General features: G+C 41.0%; 1 protein-coding gene across 1 annotated transcript; it reads left to right on the top strand.

Moving 5' to 3' along the window:
* Positions 1–1,249: 1,249 nt before the first annotated feature.
* On the top strand, positions 1,250–16,766 carry LOC143339021 (alpha-tectorin-like). Its single transcript, XM_076759996.1, is given in 29 exon segments — positions 1,250–1,275; positions 1,746–1,814; positions 1,965–1,991; positions 2,406–2,540; positions 2,928–3,014; positions 3,409–3,459; positions 3,705–3,820; positions 4,192–4,470; positions 4,859–4,954; positions 5,128–5,293; positions 7,674–8,074; positions 8,171–8,747; positions 8,833–9,416; positions 9,653–10,205; positions 10,301–10,899; positions 11,102–11,259; positions 11,601–12,001; positions 12,132–12,328; positions 12,922–13,317; positions 13,419–13,702; positions 13,784–14,052; positions 14,222–14,341; positions 14,726–14,910; positions 15,022–15,182; positions 15,466–15,717; positions 15,877–16,036; positions 16,135–16,237; positions 16,335–16,364; positions 16,367–16,766. Coding segments are annotated over 28 exon segments (6,489 nt in total). The 5' UTR covers positions 1,250–1,275; positions 1,746–1,768; the 3' UTR covers positions 16,423–16,766.
* The last annotated feature ends 6,754 nt before the right edge of the window (positions 16,767–23,520 follow it).

Below are 23,520 nucleotides of genomic sequence, written 5' to 3'. Positions count from 1 at the left end.
GTTATAAAGAAGTACATTCCTGAGCAGTGGATTGTTTCTCACCGACCTACCCCCAAACCGTAACTCCATCTGAGTTGGCTCTCTGCTCAGCACGGCACATTGTTAACCCGGTTGTCTGTTTCCCCTTATTCCCAGTAAATCGGCCGGTGCTGCAATTGGGTCCTCCACTAGCCCTTTAGAGTTTTATATTAGTCTTTGTTTTATGTACATGAATTGTAACATTGAACATGTTTTTAGTTACTGAGGAACGGACTTCTTTTTTTTCTTGACATTTAGGAACAAGATTTTCTTGTTTGAATGTACTTCAATGCACGCTAATGTGCATTTCAGATTTCTTCACTTTATGAATAAATAAATATACATAATTTCCCCAGTGTTACGTTATGTCCCCATGGTGGGATCAATAAAGTTAGATCTTATCTTACTTAAGCTTACTTTGTCTTGCCGAGTTATCAAAGTGAATAACTGAATTCACTACATTTCTATTCAATTCTTCCATGTATACTGTATAATTATGAATAACAATGCACATTCAGAGAGTAACCAAATTACTTTAGTTACAAATTACTTTGGCAAACTGTCGCTGGTGGATAAATAACCTCATAACTCACTTGAAAAGTTCCTTCTCTTGATCACATGACATTTCACATGAAAAGATTTTCATGTGAAAAGCTCCTTTTCTCAGCCTGCTTTTACTTTTCGACTGTGCTATTGATGTGTGTAGTCCAAAATGAACTACGCAGACGAACAATTCGTAACCTTTCAACAGAAACAAAACAGAAACAAAACAACCAAGCCTTGGAACAGAAAGTATTCAGGGGTTGTTGGTCAGTTCAGCAACTTCCAAAACAAGCCTTTCTACTACCATTTCAAATGATCTGCTGCCCCCATGGTTAAGGTTTGGTTAGGTTTAGATAACTTTATGGTTAAAGTTAGGGAATGATCGCCTTAGTGGTTAAAAAAAAAAAAGTTTGAGTACTGGAACTATTAACTACCAAATAAATACACTTCATTTTTAATAACGTACTGAAGTACTAAAGCCTTTGGTGGAATATTTCATTTACTTTTTGTTTCTGCTCAATGCAGTCTTAGAATTCCTTATTCTTAATGTACAATGGAATGTTATAAGGAAGCAATTTTATTTTTTCCATCTGAATTCCTGTAACTGGTCAAACAACAAGTTCATGGATCCGAGCCAGGTTTTACTGTATAAAGCCTCGCTGCAGCCCCTGCAGTTTCACGCAGAGGAGAGACACAAGAGGCACATAAGAACAGGTAATTAATCTTTTGTGTGACATTATCTTCAGACTGCTGTGGGGGATAAAAACTGGTGCTTATTTCCAACTGGATTATAGCATTATTTTAATTAGGAATTTGAATGGACTGATGGCTAAAATAAATTACTTTTAATAAAGCAGTCAGTTAACAGGTTATATGTTAGTATAATATAATATTTCTGAAATATCACAAAAAATAAGGCTGAGCTTATGAACTAGTGATTTGTTTTTGGTGCAGATGCAGGATCTTTGACAGAATTTCTGAGCATTGCAAGACTTTTTTTTAAAAATTTCCTCAGAAATAATTGCACTTCCATTTTCATTCGCATGATCTGGATCAACATGCACTGAAGTCTCGAAACATCATTTGCTCTTAAAACCATGCAGGAAAGGGTTAGAGGGCCGTGCATCCTTGGTTTGGTTGGTTTTATTTTTTCTAGAATTTAATTTCTTATATTTGGTCAGCAGGGTTTGATTTTGGGCGTTGGAGGATGGCAGGTCAAATCATGTTGGCTGTGCTCCTTTTGGTGATGATAAGTAAGTATTTGATTAAATCAAATTAATTAAATTCACCTTTACTTCTGTTGATGCATTTATTTATTTTTTCACAAACTGACTTTTTGTCTATTGACGTTAGCAGTCTGACATTTTTGTCCATTATATGAATAATGCATTTTGTTTTCATAGGTACGGTGACTTCTCAGATGTTTTCGGGTAAGCTGAAGCTTTGATAATGTCTTAGTTTTCATTTATTCATAGTCTTAAAAGACCTGACATGCAATCATGTTTAAAATCACGAGCTCAAAGTTGTTACTGCTTCACAATTATAACTTGGTTGTTTGTTAGTAGGAATGAGTAGCTTTGAACACAAGACGTTGCAGTCAAATCTCATTTTAATTGGTCCCTTGAAAAAATACCGCCCCCCTCTGGTTGCAGCTGGGAAGTGTTCTGAAAATGTACTCTGATGCACCTGTAGCTACACCCAGCAGTGATTTGATGGTGTACTGACACAATGTAAAGTTTACTCAGACAAAACAATGTCTTAATGTGTCGTTCACCAACTGACTTTTTGTCCATTGTGGTTTTCTATTGATTTATCCAAATGTATTTATGTGTTTGTTTTCATAGGCACGGTGACCTCTGAGGGGACTCCTCAGGGGACTCCTCATTGGACTCCTCAGGGGACACCTCAGGGGACTCCTCAGGGGACTCCTCATTGGACTCCTCAGGGGACTCCTCAGGTGATTCCTCCAGGGGTTTCAGGTAAGTTGAAGCTTTGATAACCTCTTAGTTTTCATCTGTTCATACTCTTAACAGTTCAGTCGTGTCAAAATCGGTGTGTAATTGTTGCGTACTCAACCAGCCCTAATTGTGCTCATGTGTGCTGCGGCGTCGCCTCGATATGGCACCTAATACCAGTTTGAAAGGCAGTGTCTCACTGCCCCCCTCTGGTTGCAGCAGTGAAATGCTCCAAAATGTACTCTGATTAACCTGTAGCTACACCCACCAGTGATCTGATGGTGTACTGACACAATGTAAAGTTCACTCAGACTAAACGAGGTCTTCATGTGTTGTTCACTAACTGCCTTTTCTGTCTGTTGATGTTTTGTATTGATTTATCTAAATGTATTTATGTGTTTGTTTTCATAGGCACGATGACCACTGAGGGGACTCCTCAGGGGACACCTCAGGGGACTCCTCAGGGGACTCCTCAGGTGACTCCTCCAGGGGTTTCAGGTAAGTTGAAGCTTTGATAACCTCTTAGTTTTAATCTGTTCATACTCTTAACAGTTCAATCGTGTCAAAATCAGTGTGTAATTGACTAATGTTGCGTACTCAACAAGCCCTAATTGTGCTCATGTGTGCTGTGGCGTCGCCTCGATATGGCACCTAATACCAGTTTGAAAGGCAGTGTCTCACTGCCCCCCTCTGGTTGCAGCAGTGAAGTGCTCCAAAATGTACTCTGATTAACCTGTAGCTACATCCAGCAGTGATCTCACAGTGTACTGACACAATGTAAAGTTCACTCAGACTAAACGAGGTCTTCATGTGTTGTTCACTAACTGACTTTTCTGTCTATTGATGTTTTGTATTGATTTATCCAATTGTATTCATGCGTTTGTTTTCATAGGCACGATGACTCCTGAGGGGACTCCTCAGGTGACTTCTCCAGAGGATTCAGGTAAGTTGAAGCTTAATCATTTTAGTCTTTAATCTAATCAAAGCATTCATTACGTCAGGGCAGTGTTAATTTTGCACACACACCGTGGCCCTGATATGGCACACACACAGTTTGAAAGGCAGTGTTTTATGGCCCATTTGTTTTCTACTAATTCCATATACTATAATACTATATTTGTGTGTTGTTTTTTAAATGTGTGTGCGTGTTGTTGTTGTTGTTGTTGTTTGTGTTGTTTTTATTATTAGCACCCCTGTACCCAATATCGGGAACTGCAAGTTCTCGATCAGATGATGGAAGTTCTCCACGGATTATCCTGCTCCGACCTTTTTCCTATTTTGGACGAATTTATACTCAGATTTATGTATGTAAAACTCACTTAATCAAATAATGTACTGTAATGTGTAGATGGTGAAAATATTTTGCAGTGAAATTACTTTTGCCGCCATCAATCACAAACAACTTCCAATACATGGTCATTGCGAAAATATGGACAAGTCACATTTTGTAAAGTTGCATACATAATATTTTCATTTCTTTTAAAGTTCATACACAAAATGCCTAATCAGTATGGAAGGTGATAGTCTGAATTTTGTAACACTAAACAGTGTAATTAAAGAACAGTGGTCTTAGTACCAGGCAAAATCTGAGCCTGTGAATATAGGAATTGTAGCCGATGACAAGTACTTCTGTGTTGGTGAAGAAAGACTGTTATATCTACTCATTTATTTACAGGTCAACCACAATGGACACCTGACATTTGTCCATCCACTGAGGACATATACAGCTCAAAGGTTCCCTTTACACGGAACCAGAGACATCATTGCTCCATTCTGGACAGATCTCGACAACAGACGAAATGGCCAGATCTACTACAATCAATACACCAGTGGCAGTGTCCTCCAACAAGCTACACAGGACATTAACGACTACTTTCCAAGTTTGAACTTCAGTGCAGACTGGGTCTTTGTGGCGACATGGTATGAGGTGGCCTACTTTCCAGTTACAGGAACAGTGAGTCACCTCGTTCTGAATGAGCAAATACATAGGATGCATATATGTATTTTACCTATTACCATATTCACAATAGAAACCACAAGGAACAGTAAGTCAACTTAATTCAGTGTCACCAAAAAAAGGGACATCTTGAAAGGTGAAAATACAATGAAATATATAAGGGTTTAATGCAAAAAGAAAAAAACAACGTCCTAAATAAATAAAGTTAATTGGAGGCAACTTTGTTGTGAATACAATGAACTTAAAAGGAACATAGAAGCATGAAATGATAAATAAATGTCTTAATACTGTGATGCACAAAGACAGTGTTGTAACAAATGTGTTTCTGACTTGTAGCAGAGCATAGAAAAAGCATTACATATGATAATGAATTCATCTTTTGCAGCGCACAACTGTCCAAGCTGTGTTGATCTCTGGTGGCCTGTATACATTCGTGCTGATGAACTATGGGATAATAGCCCCAACCATACGGAATGTGCAGGTCAGATCTACTACAGTTGTGAAATGTATATTTAGTTGTTATGACTAAATACGATACCAAAATTGATAATGTTTTGTGGATTTGATAGCCTACATGCTATTTTTTTTCACAACAAAAATACACTCACAAATTTTGATTAAATTAATTTCTCTTTTTTCCACTTGTATTTATAGGCTGGCTATGATACAATACACTCCACTTACCATTTCTCCATACCTGGATCATTCTTAAGCACTGCTACAGGCAGTAACTCAAATTTCCGCCTGAGCAGCAATGTCAACAGACCTGGTCGCTGGGCCTTCCGTACGGATCAGGGACCAACAGCCTGCACTTTCAGGGGTAAAATTAGATACAGAGGGTGATTACTATTGTGTGCATCGTTTGGGGCAACATCACTACTGTTCCTCATGAAAGTGATGTGTAACTGTGGTAGACTTCTGCAAGGGCCTTCAAGAAACCATGACCCTGCTGTCCTTCACTGTTATTAATGTGTCTTTTGACAGTTATGTATATTTTTAATATAGTCCAACATGGTACAGACATTCCATCTTTTTCTTCATTTTAGTTCAGCTATTGACGTTCAGTAAACTGCACAGAGAAAAAAGCTTTTCCCAGGGCTTTGAGCACTTTTCTCCACCTTTCCAAGACAAATGGACAAAATAGTGGATTTTTTTGTTGAAACAAAAGGCAAGCCGGTGTGCTTGTGACACAGCAATAGTGATGAAAAAAGGATAATCTTAAATGCCTCCTTCCATCTGTAAAACATGCTAATCCCAATGGTTTCGAGGAAAATTATGCTTGGACAAAGTTGATGCTCTTCAGAGTTTGGGCGCCCAACAAGCAGCTTTTACAAGACCGCATTCTGAGCACCAGACCAAGTAAAATAAATCCAAACTGTCAGTTTGTCTGGAATAATTCACAGAGATGAAGGGAAAACATGACGTGGAACTGAGCAATTGCAAGTGTCTGTATGGTGTGGCCTTCATGGTGGACATTACCAGATACCTCTCACAGCTGAACCTCAAACTCCAGCCAGCTTCTCAGCTCCCTCTGAGCAAAATTAAAGGCATGGCAAGTGCAACTGGAAAAGGGTAACACTGTGCATTTCCTTCTCTACAAAAAAAAGCCTGCTACTACAAATGAATATGCTGATGTCCTTCAGGCATTTGGTAAGAGGCTGCAGGACATGAAAAGTAAACACAAGGAATTTAAAATATTTGCTATGCTGTTTAATGTGGAACCAGCTGATGTCAACTTACGACACTAATCATTGAGCTGCAAAGCACCAACCTACTGCTGGGAGCAGTGCTGACTCTTGCTAAGACTGAGAGGAGGAGGTGGTATATGCCACTTACAATGCAGTCCTGAGATCCCTCCAAAGGCGGCTTAATACCCATTCACACCCTAACTCATGTGACCTTAGCCACTCTGGCAAGGCCACCCTGACACAATTGAGCCCTTTCCCCCGCCCCATCACATATGCACAATAAGCTTCTCAGACGCTGACCAGTTAACAGTGACAGCCCCTGTGTGCCACTGAATATGGCCCTTGAAGGACTGTGTAAAAATCGATGTGGCCCTTGATAGAAAAGAGGTTCCCCACTCTGTTTTAGTACCTTCCTGCTCAGGTCAACAGTATGCCTTGCTATACTGAGATTCCTTTGGCAGATGCTGCACTGAGGAAAGGTTTGGCTGTCAACAAATGAACGTCTGGGTCATCCTTAATGGTGTGACTTTTACTAGCATGTTCACCCACTCCTCAAACACAGTGCGAAACACTCTTCTTTTGATACTGGGGGCAGCTTGGTTAGCTGGCTAACCTGGCCAATTTGCTTCGCATACCATACTTGTGCCTTAGCCAAAGTTTCTATAATTTGGGGACAGTTTCTCTGAGTTCAGTGCCGCAATATTGCAGCATTTTAATCTTGATAACTGACCAATACAATACTCGCTCTTCTTTGCTTCTCAATGATGAAGAGCTTCTTTCTAGTTTTACATGACTTGAGCCCTGCCCCTAGGAGCCTGGTTCGAACGGTTCGCTGTGCACTTCATCCCAGCTGCCATTTGCCTTTATTTTTGTTGGTCACTTGATGTCATCCTACGGTTGCTGAGTGACATTCAAATGAGTTGACAGTCATCCCGGTCAGTGGAGAGTCGTTTCCGCCCCCTGCCGGTCTGTGGCGTTGTTGTCCCCAATGTCTGCCGCTTGACATTTTTCTTATGAACCTCCATCTTAGAAATTTTAAGGATGGAAGCAACCAGGCGTTCACTGTACCCCTCTGCCAGTAAAGCCAGAATTGAACCCTTCTTGAACTTTTCCTTTCAACTCTTTTGGCATGGTCAGTAGTTATTTTTTGATTCCAGTTACTTTTGAGGTACTACCAGCACTGTTTTTGCCATCCAGCTCGTCCTATTGCAAGAGGATAGTGATGACCACCGCAATAGTTTTTATACTTTTCCTTGTTAAATACAATTTGGTTCAGGTGATCATCTAGTACTTCATTAAGTAGAATGAGGTGTGCTTGTATTGGAATTCAACAGAAACTGGAATGGAGTGGCTGTCATACATGTAGAGATACTGATTTCAGAAAAAATTGTAGTGGTCTCTTAATTTTGTCCAGACCTGTATACTTGTAATGCAGATAATTGGCAGGGTCATACATGTAATGGTGTCACCATGTTAAGTCTACTATGACCTTTTTCTTACATTTTTTTCAAGGTTACCCCATGGCACTGGGTTACTCATTCTGGAGCGACAACAGGTGTACGCAGAAGTGCACCTGCACGCCAGAGGGTCTGCAGTGTCACAACCAACCCTGCTCCTTTTCCCAAGTCTGCCAGCGAAGTGACTTTCACTTCTCCTGCCAGACAATGCAGCGAGGGACCTGCACCATAAGTGGTGATCCACATTACTATACCTTTGATGGCACAGTGTTTCACTACCAGGGCACGTGCACTTACGTTCTCTCAGAGCAATGTGATCAAGAGCTGCCCTACTATCGAGTAGAGGGCAAGAATGAGCACCGGGGCAGCACTCATGTTTCCTGGACACGACTGGTCAAGGTGTATGTCTACAATGAAGTCATTGAGCTTGTCAAGGGACATCATGCAAAAGCAAAGGTTTGTAATTCTGACTGGAGTTAAAATCAGTACTTCATTTAAATAAGACCAAATGTGTCATTTCTACTTTTGGCATATTTGTTGCTGTGCTTTCAGGTTAATGGAAACTTTGCAGCCACTCCATTCTACCTCAACAATGGCACCATCCAGGTTTATGAGTCAGGTTTTTCAGTGATCATCAGTACTGATTTTGGCTTGGAGGTATCCTATGACACAAATCACTATGTCAGGATCAGTGTGCCCTACATTTACCAGAATGCAACATGTGGCCTGTGTGGAAACTTCAATGATATTCCTGACGATGACTTTCAAACCCGTCAAGGCGAGATTGTGAGCTCTGATGTGGATTTTGCCAACAGCTGGCAAGCATCAGGGGATGATGAGCCTGGTTGTGAGGTATATTGTGGAGGATTAGAATGTGTTCCCTGTTCTGAGGATCAGACAGCTTTGTACAGCAATGCTGTCCATTGCGGTATCCTCCAGAACAGTTCTGGACCTTTCGCTGCTTGCCATGAACAACTTCCCTCACAGACCTTTGTGGAGAGTTGTGTGTATGATCTGTGTGTAGTAGAAGGGTACCAGCCCATTCTGTGCCAGGCCCTGAGTGCATATGCAAGTCAGTGTCAACAGAAGGGTATACAGCTGCCTAGCTGGAGGAGACAAGGCTTCTGTGGTATGTCTGTCAGTCGAGCAACATAACTTCAACATTTTGAGTAAATTGTCCATGAACTCAACACTGATTTTATTTTTTTCTATAGAAATCCCCTGCCCACCCAACAGCCACTTTGAGTCCCAAGGCACAGGATGTCCAGCTACCTGTGTCAACCCCAATTCGCCCCACAACTGCCCTCTACCTCCTCAAGAAAGTTGCATCTGCAATTCAGGCTACATCCTTAGTGCTGGGGTCTGTGTCCCTCATGCTGATTGTGGCTGTAGCTTTGAGGGTCGCTACTACCACTCTGGACAAACTGTAATACTAGATGAGGACTGTGGGAGACAATGTAGCTGCAGTTATGGCTTCATGAGCTGTCAGTCCCACGATTGTGGCCCACTTGAATCCTGCAGTGTGGTGGAAGGAGAAAGAGGGTGCACACCTAACAGCTACGCAACATGCTGGACAAGGGGCCCAGGGTCATATCACACATTTGATGGAGTGGCATATCAGTATCCTGGGGCATGTCGATTGACCCTTGCCAAGGTGATGGGATTGTCTGATCACCCACACTTTGTGGTGACAGCAGAAAAGGTGCCCAGAGGCCAGCAGGGTTTTGCCCGGTTGCTCAAGTTTGAGGCAGAGGGTACACAAATCTCCATTGAAATGACAGGTAGCAGCATAGTTCAGGTAAGTGACTAAAATATATATTTCAAAAACTGATGTGACAAAAATAGTGCTAGAGGATGTTTTTACTAAAAATTATAATTATTTCTGTCTTCAATGTTGCAATCTTATTTTGCATAATGCGTAAAAGAAAACCTTTTCTCCAAAAAAGGAAAAAGGGATTCTGAAAGGTTTGTGATGGAAACTGAAAATGTTGTCACCCAATGAATCTGACACTAGCTGTTTGACTGGCCCTTTAGGTTGATGGTCAGATGATCAGACTACCATTCAGCTTAGTGTCCAGTCGCATCCAAATCTACCACAGCAGCATTCACAGTATCATCCTTCGCACTTCCTTTGGTGTAACTGTGCAAACAGTTTGGCCTCACTTTGTGCGTGTCACTGCACCTGGCATCTACAATGGCTCACTGGGTGGACTCTGTGGTAATTACAACGGTCACCCACATGATGACTTCCGCACTCCCAATGGCCACCTGGTCAACAGCTCTCAGGTCTTTGGCGACAGTTGGCGAGATGGCTCCCTTGCTGCACAATGCGTGGAAAGTGTGAATGATAATTCAACAACAGATTACAATTCTAGCGAGTATTGTGGCATTCTTAGCTCACCACATGGGCCATTTACCCAGTGTTGGACCACGTTGGACCCATGGCTGCAAATGGATGCATGTGTGCAAATCATTAGTGCTTCGAACAATCCAGCATCAGCACTGTGTGAGGTCCTACGAGATTATGCGCTAATGTGTCAACAGAAGGGTGTTGCACTTGAACACTGGAGGAATGCAACAGACTGTGGTAGGCAATTTTCCCTCCTTTTTATTTAAGTGGCTCTGAAATAAAAATAAATCCACTGACCTTGCTTGACCTTCAATTATTTTGTGTTACTCTAGAGCAAAACTGCCCTCTGAACAGCCATTATGAACTCTGTGGAACCACTTGTCCTTCCGCCTGCCCCAGCCTTTCCTTTCCCTTCTCCTGTGACACCACATGTCAGGAAGGTTGCCAGTGTGATGATGGTTTAATCCTCAATGGGAACCAGTGTGTTCCACCAACATCATGCGGATGCTATCACCAAGGACGCTATCGGCAAGGGGGTGAACAGTTCTGGGATGGTGAGGACTGTCAGAGCTCGTGTGTATGTGATGGCACTGCTGGGGCAGTCTACTGTATCCCAAACTCCTGTGGTCCCCAGGAGTCCTGCCGTGTGGTGGAGGGTGAATATGGCTGCCATCCCAACCCTCATGGCACCTGCTCTGCCTCTGGAGACCCTCACTACCTTACCTTTGATGGCAAGGCCTATGACTTCCAGGGAACCTGCCGCTATGTTCTGGCGACATTGTGTAATACCACTGATGAACTCCATTACTTTACAGTGGAAGCTAAGAATGAGCCATGGAATGGGTTGCCAGTTTCAATCACAACTGAAGTTTTTGTGAATGTGTGGGGCTATGAAGTCCGAATGTCAAAGGAGAGCAGCGGTACGGTTGAGGTGAGCAGAACCATTTCTGATCCATGATAGATATTCTTCATCTGAAGAATCGATAAGAGGAACTTTACAAAAAAGAATTTTGTGGCTAGTGACCAGAAAAAGTTGTTGGAAAAAAATTGTTCTAAAAAATGTGTCCGACCAATATTGGTATCAACTAATGACACTGTCTTGTTCTTCCAATTTTGTTTTTCCAATGGCACAGGTAAATGGAATAACTAAAAATGTGCCAGTTCTCTTGAATGGAGGTCGAGTGTCCATTTATACAACTGGATCTCGCACATTTGTCAGTGCTGATTTTGGTCTGAGTGTCACGTACGATGGATGGAGTACAGTGTCTATCTCCGTGCCTTCAAATTACAGGTTTATGTAAACTTAAAACCTAATACTTCCTGGCTATCTCTCTTTTCTCTCTCTCTCTCTCTCTCTCTCTCTCTCTATATATATATATATATATATATATATATAAAATTTGATTCATCTTCTCTGATCTCCTTTTTGTTATTGTATTTTATCTTTTTAATTGTTTTTTTATATATACTTTGATCATTTTTATCGCATTATCATCCGGTCAATCATTCATAAATCACTTTGAATTGCAGTAACCGCTATGAAAGATGCAGTTCAAATAAAGGCCGATTGATTCAATAATCAAGCTCATGATCTGGTTAATGACACTTTTCTCTAATTATTACCATCAATAGTGGACAAACATGTGGGCTTTGTGGAAACTTCAATGGAAATCCAAATGATGAGTTCATCACCCCATTTGGAATGATGGTCACTACTCCAGATGAGTTTGGGACAGCTTGGAAGGTGCCTGGCAACTACACCTGCAGTGATGGCTGTGGTTCCTCCTGCCCACAATGTACCAATGACCTACCTGCCAGAGCTCAGTGTGAGGTGATTCAGGCAGCCGATGGCCCCTTGAGCTTCTGCCATGAGGAGGTGGACCCAACACCATATTTCAATGACTGCGTGTTTGATGTTTGTGTGTCGGGAAATGATGGCCAAGATCTTCTGTGCAGAGACATTCAGGCATATGTCAGTGCCTGTCAGTCTGCTAATGTTCAAATCTACCCGTGGAGACAGAACACCACCTGCAGTAAGTCAACCTGTCAATGTGTTGTTTATCCACAGCTCAGTTAAGTCGAAGAAGTGATCGAAGAGGTGTTTTGAAAAAAAAAAAAAAAAAAAGTCTCTCATTGACATAATTTCTTTTCTCATCTATGAAGGACTTGACTGTCCAGCCAACAGCCATTATGAGTTGTGTGGTACAGACTGTGGCCACACCTGTGCAAGCAGCATTGATGCCACCTGTGAGCAGGTTTGCGCAGAGGGATGTTTCTGTGATGAAGGCTTTGCCAGGAGTGGGGCAAGCTGTATCCCTGTAGAAAGCTGTGGCTGCCTATATGATGGCTCCTACTATAACGTAAGAAACCTATAAATCAATAAAACACCAGATTTGTGTAACTATACCAAAACAACACTACAGTTGTTATTTTTCATCAGATTGCTTAAACCATCTACTGTAAAGGGTTAAAGAGAAACTCCTCATTAAATATTTTTGTTGGCTGCACACAATATCTGATAGATTGTGTCGTTGTCTGATTTGTAAATCTGGACCAGGCATATTTAGATAGCAGATAAAAACCAGCGCCAAAATAAGGCACAAATGTTAAAATTGTACTGTATCTAGTGTTGGATTGTTTTGACATAGACAAGCAATAGTCCATCAGTTATATGTTTGTGTTAAAATTGACAAATGGGGATGTGGACTGGAGAGGCAACCTCACCTGCTTAGGAGACAGGAAATGCATACCATTTCATAACACTGCCATAGCTTGTGATGCATCAAAGGTGAATCTTGCATAAATATGTGGTGTATCACATGACTATGAATGTGTGATATGCAACATTTAATTATCCCACTCCCCTTTCCCCTCAGCAGCCTTTTCATGTATTCGTGCAGCAAAAGTTCAATTTTATAATATTTTATGCATCTCTTTTTCTCCTATGCTGCAGGCTGGTGAGTCGTTCTGGACAGAAGGTTGTTCCCAGCGATGTGAGTGCCACGCTCCCAATGATCTGCGCTGTTCTGCTGCACCTTGCAGTCCTGCACAAGTGTGTGCTATCAGAAACGGCCAGCTGGGCTGTTTCGATGTAATGTCAACCTGCACTGTGTGGGGGGACCCACACTACATCACCTTGGATGGGGCAGTGGCTCATTTCCAGGGAACATGCTCTTACATCATTACTGAGAGTGTGAACCACAGAACCAACGAAACCCACTTTCAGGTAACAGCCACCAATAATCACCGTGGCAACAACCGTGTGTCTTTTGTCTCAGCAGTGGACATATACCTCTCAAATCAACCAGAGAGTGCAAACATCAGAATTGGACCCAACAGAAGAGTAACGGTAAATTGTTAAATATTTTCAAGACGAACAACTTTCTACATCTGTCAGGTGAAAACATTGAAAACCAATTGCCCTCTGTCCTGTCTCTCTCTAACCTTCAGGTGAATGCAAACGAGGTGTCTCTTCCCACCACCGTGGGAACATTAGCTCAAGTAGTTAGGCAGGGAAGCTACATTGTGGTCAACACCATTGACCTGATAGTCCAGTTTGATGGCCGGAGTACTTTACTGGTCAGAGTTGGTCAAAACCGTGACAGCAGAGTCACCGGGATGTGTGGAAACTTCAACAGTGACCCTTCAGATGACAAAGTGCTGCCCAATGGCACATTGGCACAAAATGACAATGACTTTGGACACAGCTGGAAGGCACCCACAAGCCAGCCAGGGTGAGCCGAGATGAAAAGCAGTATGGATGATTCTATGGATGTTATTTCAGTAGACAGTAATGACAGCATGTGTCCTTTCAGATGTGGATCCACAGATGAAAAGATTGGTGATGACTGTCCCTTTAAGGAAGAATACTCTGAGCTCTGCAGTGTCATCGCCAACACTAGCGGCCCATTCAGTGCCTGTCACCTGTACTCTGACCCCGAGCCTTTTTTCAGTTCCTGTGTCTACGATCTCTGCCTCTACACTCAAGCTAACGGCATACTGTGCTCTGCTGTCTCAGCCTATGAGGAAACCTGCTCTGTTCAAGGGTTGAACATCCCTGAGTGGCGGCCAGCATTGCGATGTGGTATGTTTGCATTGGGCTTATGAAGAGCCGAGATAATAAATGAGAAAATAAATCCTTAGCTTAATCAGGCTTGCCATCTGTCCTGCTTGTTTGAAAATGTGTTGATTGTTGCTTGTTTTGTGTCAGTTTCACCACTCCTTGTCTCATCCTTTCCACTTTGTTTCCATAGCTGAGTCAGACCCCTGTGAACAACTGAACTGCACAGAGTATGAGTGGTGTGGCGAGAAAGACGGTGTTTATGGCTGCTTCTGTGATGAGCACCACCATCGGCCCAACAATGAGAGCTATGGTGAGGGCAGCTCCTCTTAAAACACTGAACTATACATTAACCTCTCAAATGGGGGGAGCTATTTCAGACATGTTCCAGAGGTAAAAGTCCCATTAATCCTGCTCATAGATGCCATTACTCAGTGGTGAAGCACTTCTACGACTTGGAATGGCATAAAACTCACCCAGTTAAATCATTAGTACAAAAGATTAACAACTGCCATTGAAAACATCTGGTTCTTTGATAAAAAGTCCAAGGTGCATAAAGTTTTAAGGTGAAATTCAACTATTTCTGCAAAGAATATCCAATCACGGAGCTTAAAATTCCATCTGCAGCTCTAATTATTAGATAAGCTATAGAAAAACTACATAAACTATTTTTTTTAATTATCTCTTTCTTTCATAGACTCGTCCGTCACTTGTGTCAGTAGTTCAGGCATCATGTCCCTGTCACGCTGCCAGCTCTTTGAGGCTGGCTTCCACTCTAGTTCCCTCCATCTCCAGGAAGACTCCTGCCAAGGGACTCTCCAGGATGGACGACTGATGTTCCAGTTTGACAATGACGACCACCTGTGTGGGACAGTTCTCAGGGTGAGTCCATTGACAAACTATTGACACACTCTGAACAACATTTTGGATAGAAAGGTACTCTGTGAGACATATTACAATTATAATCAACTATTTTGTTATTTCCATTTTAAGAGCAATGGAACCCACTTCATGTATGAGAACACCATCCAGGGTGATGTGGACCCCCATAACGGTCTAATCAGTCGCCAGAAGAACCTTCATCTGCGTTTCTGCTGTGTATACCCTTTGGCCCAGGCCCTGTCTATGGCTGTGGGCATCAACCCTGTAGAGAGGTGACCATAACATCTCCTTTTAAATGTTGTATTTGATACACCTACCATCTAAACCAACAATACTAAAACAAAGCCAGGGGAGTATGTCCCTGTTCTGTAGGTGAAATGTGAATGTGTCAAAGATGCCCCTTAAGACTTTGTCCAGCATACCTTGCGTAATTGGATTCACTGCACAACTGTTAAGTTTTAATTAACAAATAGCTTCAGCTTGGAAGTTACCAGGAACCTGGCAGGAAACTGTTCCATCTCAAGTGTAGTCACATTATGTGTTGTTTTTTCATAGCATTGTAAGGAAGAAGCTTCCATCTGGCCAGGGGCTGTATCATATGAGGATGATCCCCTACCAGGACGCTGGCTTCCGCTTCCCCCTGACCAGCGACAGTAACATAGAAATGGAAATTGACCAGAGGTTTTATGTGGAGGTCCGGACAGAAGGAGTCGATGAACGGCAGATCTCCACCGTTCTGGACTCTTGCTGGGCCACACCTGTCAACATTGCCGACTACCCTGTCCGCTGGGATCTCATTACTGCACAGTAAAGGAGATATTTCAACTTGACTTTGCCTTTGCATGCTCATGTCTTGTTCTTGATTGTCTAAAAAACCCACCCTCTCTTTTGCAATATAACCCTGTTACTTCACTTTATTGCCCACCTGATAATACTGTATCTTCTCCAATTTTCATTGTCTTCCAGGTGTCCTAATCCATCAGATAATACAGTTGATCTGATTCAGAACGGCATCTCCACTGTGGCCCGATTCTCATTCAGGATGTTCAAGTTTACCAACTTTTCATCTGTCTACATTCACTGCCGGGTTCACCTGTGTCTTCTGAGCAATAACAACTGCTCAGCTGTAAGTACTACTGAATTTGTGTGCGTGTGTTTGTAGAAAAATTCAATAGATTATCTACAGGTGCATCAGCAGAAGTCTCTAATGTTGTTTTCCTCCAGCACTGCTACCCAGGTCACTTCAGGCGATTTAAGAGGGACATATCCTACCATGCCACTGCAGACATCTCAGTAGGACCACTTGTCCTGAGGCAGGATAACACAGGTAAAGCTCGCTTAACTTTTCAGGACGTTTTTACTCTTGTAGATGACATACAGCTTGATTGATACGTTTTGCATAAATGTTGGTTCTTCTCTTGCAGGCACGATGATGAAACAGAAAAATGCTTCAGGCCAGTTTCACTGGTGATCATGCTTGTCAGTTTGCTGACTGCCAAAACTCTGACTTAAAGAGATCAAAGAAGATGATGAATATATACATATTACACTACAGCATATTAATCAGTCAGCAGTAGCTTAACCATGGTGAACTCATTTAAGAATGCTTAGTTATTTTAAGCTAAGTCGTCTTTCATTTGCAATAAGGATTAATAATGATGATGAAAATGATTAATGAAGTAATTTATGGGTGAAACATGAATCCTCAGGAAATCACTGAGCATACTGTACATTTACATTTGGGTTGTATTTCTATTTTACATGCCTCATCCATGTCTCCTTGTGTTCTGAATTTCTGGTAGGGGGATAGCAATGTGCAGCATAGTCAAGTTGAACTCACTTGCCCTTTGTTGTATTCTCTGTGTATGATGTTTCTTAATTGTATCCTTAGTTTATTTGTAGTGATTCTTATCATTTAATCTCAGTCTCTCAAATAAGAAATAATCATATATAATGAAGGTTAAAAGCATAAATAAAGTATTTTTATGTATGGAGTATGGATCTCATTTGTCCTTGCCACATATTACAGTAGATAAAGACGAACCTTTTTCTCTGGAGCACTGGGCATGATTTACAGAGAGGAAATACAGTTATGTTCAAAATAACAGCAGTCTAACATCACTAACCAGATCAATCACTGTTTTTGGTAGAAATTATATTTCTACATGGCAAATAAGCTACTAGTAGGTGTAGTAGAGTAATAGAAAACCAACATATCCAACAGTCATGACATGCATGCTGCTGATTCGGAGTAATTGAGTTATTAATTGAAAGGGGTGTGTTCAAAATAATAGCAGTGTGGAGTTCAATTAGTGAGGTCAATCATTCTGTGAAAAAACAGGTGTCAAACAGGTAGCACTTATTTCAGGATGAAGACAGCAAATGTTGTACATGCTGGTTATAGTGCATTTCTCTCAAAAAATCGGAGTAAAATGGGTCGTTCCAGATATTGCTCAGAAGAACAGAGTACTTTGATTAAAAAGTTGATTGGAGAGGAGAAAACATATAAAGAAGTGCAGAAAATGATCAGCTGCTCAGCCAGCTAAAATTATCTCAAATGCTTAAAAATGGCAACCAAAACCAAAAAGGTGCGAAAGAAAACGGAAAACTACAATTCGAATGGATCAAAGAATAGCCAAAATGGCAAAGATGCCAATGATCAGCTCCAGGATGATCAAAGAAGGTCTAAAGTTACCTGTGAGTACTGTAACAATTAGAAGACGCCTATATGAAGCCAAGCTATGGGCAATACATTGACTGGCCTAAAGAGAAATGGTGCAACATTTTGTGGACTGATGGAAGCAGTTTGGGTCTAGGGGCTGCAGACAATTTGTCAGACGACCCCCAAGACAGTGAAGCATGGTGGTGCATGCATTGTGATATGGGGATGTTTCTCATACTATGGTGTCGGGCCTATTTATTGCATACCAGGGGTCATGGATCAGTTTGAATACATCAAAATATTTGGAGAGGACATGTTGCTTTATGCTAAAGAGGAGATGCCCTTGAAATTAGTGTTTCAACAAGAGAGCGACCCCTAACACACCAGTAAGCGAGCAGCATCTTGGTTCCTGACCAACAGGAGTAATTTATGGTGTGGCCAGCCCAATCCCCTGACCTTGATCCAATAGAAATCTTGTGGGGTGACATCAAAAATGCTGTTTTTGAGGCAAAAACAAGAAATGCAGAGGAATTGTGGAATGTAGTCCAATCGTCCTGGGCTGGAATACCTGTTCACAGGTTGGCTGACTCCATGCAACACAGATGTGAAGCAGTTGCTAGAAACAGTGTACAACTAAATATTAGTTCAGTGATTCACAGGAAAGCTAAATCTTCAAGCATTTTTCAGTTTATACAGTAAATGTTTTAGTTTAGACAGCCTAATATTTCCTTTTCTTCACTTCCTGTAAAGTAATAGCAAATTTGATCAATCTTTCTTCATGTTTTGATTTGGAATAGAATGTGCAGTGTTCCCAATGCATTTGCGTGTATGGAAAAAAAGCTATTATAAGGATTTTGAGCTTTGAACACACTGCTATTATTTTGAACACAACTGTGTCTACATCATGTTGTGTGCAATGAATTGAACACATTTCCTCCAGATGTGCCAGACTGTCAAATTCCAAAGCCTCTATCATCCACCACATTCCAAAAATCCACCAAGTGTTCAGAAACTTCATGATGTCAGCTAGCACGGCTCTCCTTGAGTTTTCAGAACAAATTCCATGATTCCCAGACAAAAAAGCTGTGGATTGCATTCTTCACTGCAGCAGCAAACAGCTTCCAAGCCCCAATCGTGGCAGATAAAGCAGCATCTCAATTGCAATTGCAAGATGTACTGATGATACTGACTGTGTGTTTGATGTTGCGCCGAAAATGAGGGCCAAGGTCTTCTGTGCAGGACCATTCAAGCATATGACAGTGCCTGTCAATCTGCTAATGTTAAAATCTAACCATGGAGACAGAACGCCACGTGCAGTAAGTCAGCCCATCAATTATATATATAATAATAATAAATAATAGACTTTAGACTGCTTCTTTATTGATCCCAAAATGGGAAATAAAATACAGGGAAACACAGGGAACTATTAAGTATTTAACTGTACTATAGAGGCCAACCACGATCAAGTCTTCTTAATGTTTAATCTACCATAGAGGCATCCAAGAGGACACTTTTTTTTTTTTTTTTTAACAACTATTGGTGCTTGACTTCCCATTACAGTTTAAAATCCCATTCGTTTTAGTTTGGATTTTATATGTCTAAATAAACCTTCCAGGCAGCCTAAGCACATCGTACAAAGGCGGCACTTTACTCAGTGACTAAACAGAATAAATCTGAGGATAACATAAAAGCCAGCGTCAATAGTCAGAAGCATAACAAACATACTAATCAAATCATGATAAATAATAACAATAGATATTCCATACAAGAATATAGCATCCTGACTGATGCTTCTCGCATTCAACCTCAAACTATCTATAGCTGTGGTAGTTTTTCTTTACAACATTAGAGGGCAGCATAACATCAAATACACGTTTTACTCATGTTTTTACATCAAACTTATATCCGCTGGCCACCCTTTTGTATTCAGTGTAATTATATCAGTTGTATCCTCCGGGCATTGAAATGATTTTTATTGTCATCAAGTATTTCATTTGTAATAATAAATCATAACAAAGATTAAAATTACAAATTAAGTAATTAATATTTAAAATATTAATCCTATTGTATATATTCTCAATTAAAAATATAGTCTGGCCTGTAGATTACCTGAGGACTCCGGTGCTGATTGATGTTTTTATCTGGACTTTCTACAGTTTTTGTTTGGAAGTTTGGAGTTATTTCTTGATATACAAGTAAGTCAGCAAATTCCACTATGCTGTCCCAGGGTGTTCTGTGCAGGATGTAAATAAAACCATGACCACAGTCCAAAGTATTAATGCAGGATGGTTCTCATTTGACTTGAAAGAAGCTGCCAGTGACACAAGAGGTCAGATTTCTCTCTTTTGTGCTGAACCACCTTTGAGTTGGAGCCTGACAGAGCAGATATCTCCTGTCTCTCCTGTTTGGGAGTAAAATTCATCATTGTCAGTCAACATGTCCTCAACAGTATAGGATGAGATCTACAGTAGACATAACAACACTTACCACACACCCACAACATGTAATTTGTCATTGGTGGGCAATATGTCCAAGGCCATATGGCCCAATACACAGATTCTACACACCACTCCTGACAATTCAGCTGAGTTATGTGCAGATGACTTTACGGATCATATTTCATGTCTTTTGGCTTCATAAAAGAATGTGTGTGTGCATGTATAATCTTATTGAGCAGTGTTCATGGTTAGCATCATCTATACCCAAATATATCAATGTGTTCATGATGGCGCTAGTGGACCAACACCCTCTTAACACAGAAATCATTGTTTGATCACACACTGTGTCTCTCATGTAATAGCTTAGCTCTTCTGACGGTGTACCATTGGGAGGTTAATCCTGCGGCTTATGTGGAATTTGCAGGCTTTCTGAGTCAATGTGTGAACATGAATGGGGGACAGAAACAGAGACTCATGCACAAGAAATAATATACAGCTCACAATGGAACTGATATCTGCAAGTCATTATTTAGCAGACATCCTTTGTTGAGGGACAACCTCGCAGCAAATCTGATGTCATGTCCAGCCTTTGCAGGAAACCATGTGCCTCATCCACCTAGGATGACAAGGCAGTTTTAGTATACAAATCAGTTGCTTGCAGATTGCTGGAAAGTACTTTATAAATGACTGAAGGAAAATTCGGTTTAAAAGAAACAAGCCTTAGTTTACCTAAATTATCCTTGGTTAAAATTTGCACAAAGAGTTTGGAAAGTAACGTAAGAAGAAGAAGTAAAATTCTGCAGAGAAAGGCCTGAGCCGGGCCAAGGTGATGTGTTCAAATGAGTCCCAAAAAGTACATCAGTGCATCCCGAATCGTCAGCTAGATGACTTGTGGACTTGTCGACTACTGAAAACACTTGTCAACACAGTCAACTGTAATATAGTTTCATTTTAGATATACTGTCATTAATGTGCAAAACATTGCTGTGCTAGCCACTCTGTGAGGCTGTACTCAGACAGCTTTGAGATAATGTCAGAACGCTAACATACTCACGGCAACAATGTCAACATGCTGATATTTAGCAGATATAATGTTTACCATGTTCACCAGTATTGTGTGTTAGCATGCTAGCATTTGCTGATTAGCACATAACACATGAGGATGATGGGAGCATCACTAGTTCTGCACATATTTGGTGATAAACCAAACTATTTGAGGAATAAAAAATTAGTCCTTATGATGGCTCTGAATGAAAAGTTAAGGAAGTTATTCCAGAAACATTTGTGTACCAGATTACATGACACTTAATCTAACAGTTTTTAGAGACGTGGGACTCAAAGTGACGAATGTCAACTTCAGGGTGGTGTCAAAGGAAAAGTCAGTAAGATCCATTCTCAGGGAACCATGAACGAAAATTAACAGCCAATACATCGAGTAGATTATGAGATTTTTCATTTCACTGAAAGCTTGTCCTCATGGTGGCACCAGATGAAAGTCAGGGGACCACTAATGTCATTCTATCTCAGTAGTTACTGAGATATTTCAGTCAGGACCAACTACACAAACATTGCCATCTCATGATCCAGCTTCTCCAGTACTGCTCCAAAGAATGGTAAACAGGGGCTAACCCTTATTTATTATTCCTCTACTCTCAAAATACACAGTATAATGTATCCTCCTGAAATGCATGTGCATCGCTCTCAAATGGTCTTTTCAGTCACATTTATTCTGTCCTTGTCTTTAACTCATCTATCCTGTGTGTAATCAAATTAACTAAATGCAGTTCCCATAGTTTCACAGATTTTGTACCACCTTTTTGAACCCACCCACACATGTCAAACTTAACAACATCCATATGTGGCGAGTCATACTTTATCTTTCCTTTGTAATCTGCTGTCGTTCAATCACTTTACCGTGCTCTCCTTGATCTAGAGAGCTCTTATAACTGTTTTGAGATCAGATGACCAGAAGAAAAGAGAACAAGCTGGTGAAAACTTATATATATCTAAACACACAAATATGCTGTAATTTAAATCATTGTGTCGATGTATCTCAACAGTCATCAATAAAGTTCCATTAGATGTTAAAAGCTGATGCTCTTTTCAAGCTTTGTTTTGGTTTAAATGTCCTGTTCTGCATCATCCGTTTCCAACTCTGAGCCACCTTGAACACTTGTGCCTCCACTTCAGACCTGGGCTGTTTTTAGAAGCAGGCCTGTTTCGCGACGAGGGAGTTTGTGTGGCCTCAGCAGGGAGGCTAGTGAGAGAGAGAGAATAAAGAGGAAGATGGTGAGAGAGAAGGAGAAGGCGGTGGATGGGGAAGAGAGGGAAATATGAGTGACGGCTTGTTGACTTTCACAAGATGCTGAGTGCTTAGCAGGCTAAATTGGATTCGCTCATAAAGTCCCCTGTGTGGCGTGCTGGAGGGGTCAGGAACGGTCCCATCTGACATTTGACCTCTCCTATCCCCCTCATGTCAGCACGACTGACCACAATGCACTGCGGCATAATTACATCTGAACTTAAGTGCGTTTATGCGAGATGGTTGGGAATTTATTTAATTGCAGTCTTGCTATGTATCGATCATTAGCTGCTAACAGTGAGCTTTTATTGTTTTTATATATCTGGCAGTTTCCAGAATGCTTGGCAAGTATGAAGTACTTTTATTGCTTTGTGTCATTTTGACTAAATTTTCTCATTATGGTTTTGTTTTCTGTAGTTGTGTCTCTGCAAATTACTAAAGAGCAGGAGACAGGTAATCATGGTGGAGATGAACTGGGAAAGCACCTGTCAGTTCTTTGCTGCCTGAACAGAAATCCTTTACTGGAAAGATTTTTTCCTTTGCATAGTTTGTTTTTCTTATTGTTCACGAGGCCTTTTGTTTTGATAGGACCTTTCTTGATGTAGACATATCCGGCCATCTACTATTTCTGTCCAGAGTAATTAGATTTCCCTGGTGAATTCTATACTCCTGAGAAGGCGGGACGGTCGGGGGACTGTAGCTGCAATCCTAGAAGTCATGAAATTGACTCAGCAGACCATGTGTGAAAAATCAGCACTTTGTAAAGTGAAATATACGGACCGTGAATTTCGTTCATGCTGTGCTCTTTATGGATTTACTGTGACATCTTTACTGTCCTGAAAATTACTTCTCACAAGAGTGAAATTCATGCTTTTTAATATTGTGTATCTAGTGTACCTACAGTCTTATGTGTGTGTCTCTTTCTTGTAACATTATTATGTCCCATTAAAACTGAAATAAAACCAAAAAATCTAATCATATCTTATCAGCCCCTCTTCCCAGCTATGGGTAAAATAGCTATTACGTTATTTGTATGTGGTCATGCTTATTCATCAATTAATTTCAGAAAAGTCCATTATGATAAAGATGCCATAATTGTGAATTATGTTGTCTGTGACATGCTGTTTCCATCAGCCTTCCATTTGAAATATTAGATCAGAGGTTTACCAGAGGGCTTCCTCTTGCCATCTGGTTCTGCTGTCACCCTG

The sequence above is a fragment of the Chaetodon auriga genome, chromosome 20, assembly GCF_051107435.1.
Source record: "Chaetodon auriga isolate fChaAug3 chromosome 20, fChaAug3.hap1, whole genome shotgun sequence".
Lineage (NCBI taxonomy): Eukaryota > Metazoa > Chordata > Actinopteri > Chaetodontiformes > Chaetodontidae > Chaetodon > Chaetodon auriga.
Note: the sequence above shows the minus strand (reverse complement) of the source record. Positions and strands in the feature narration are given on the sequence as shown.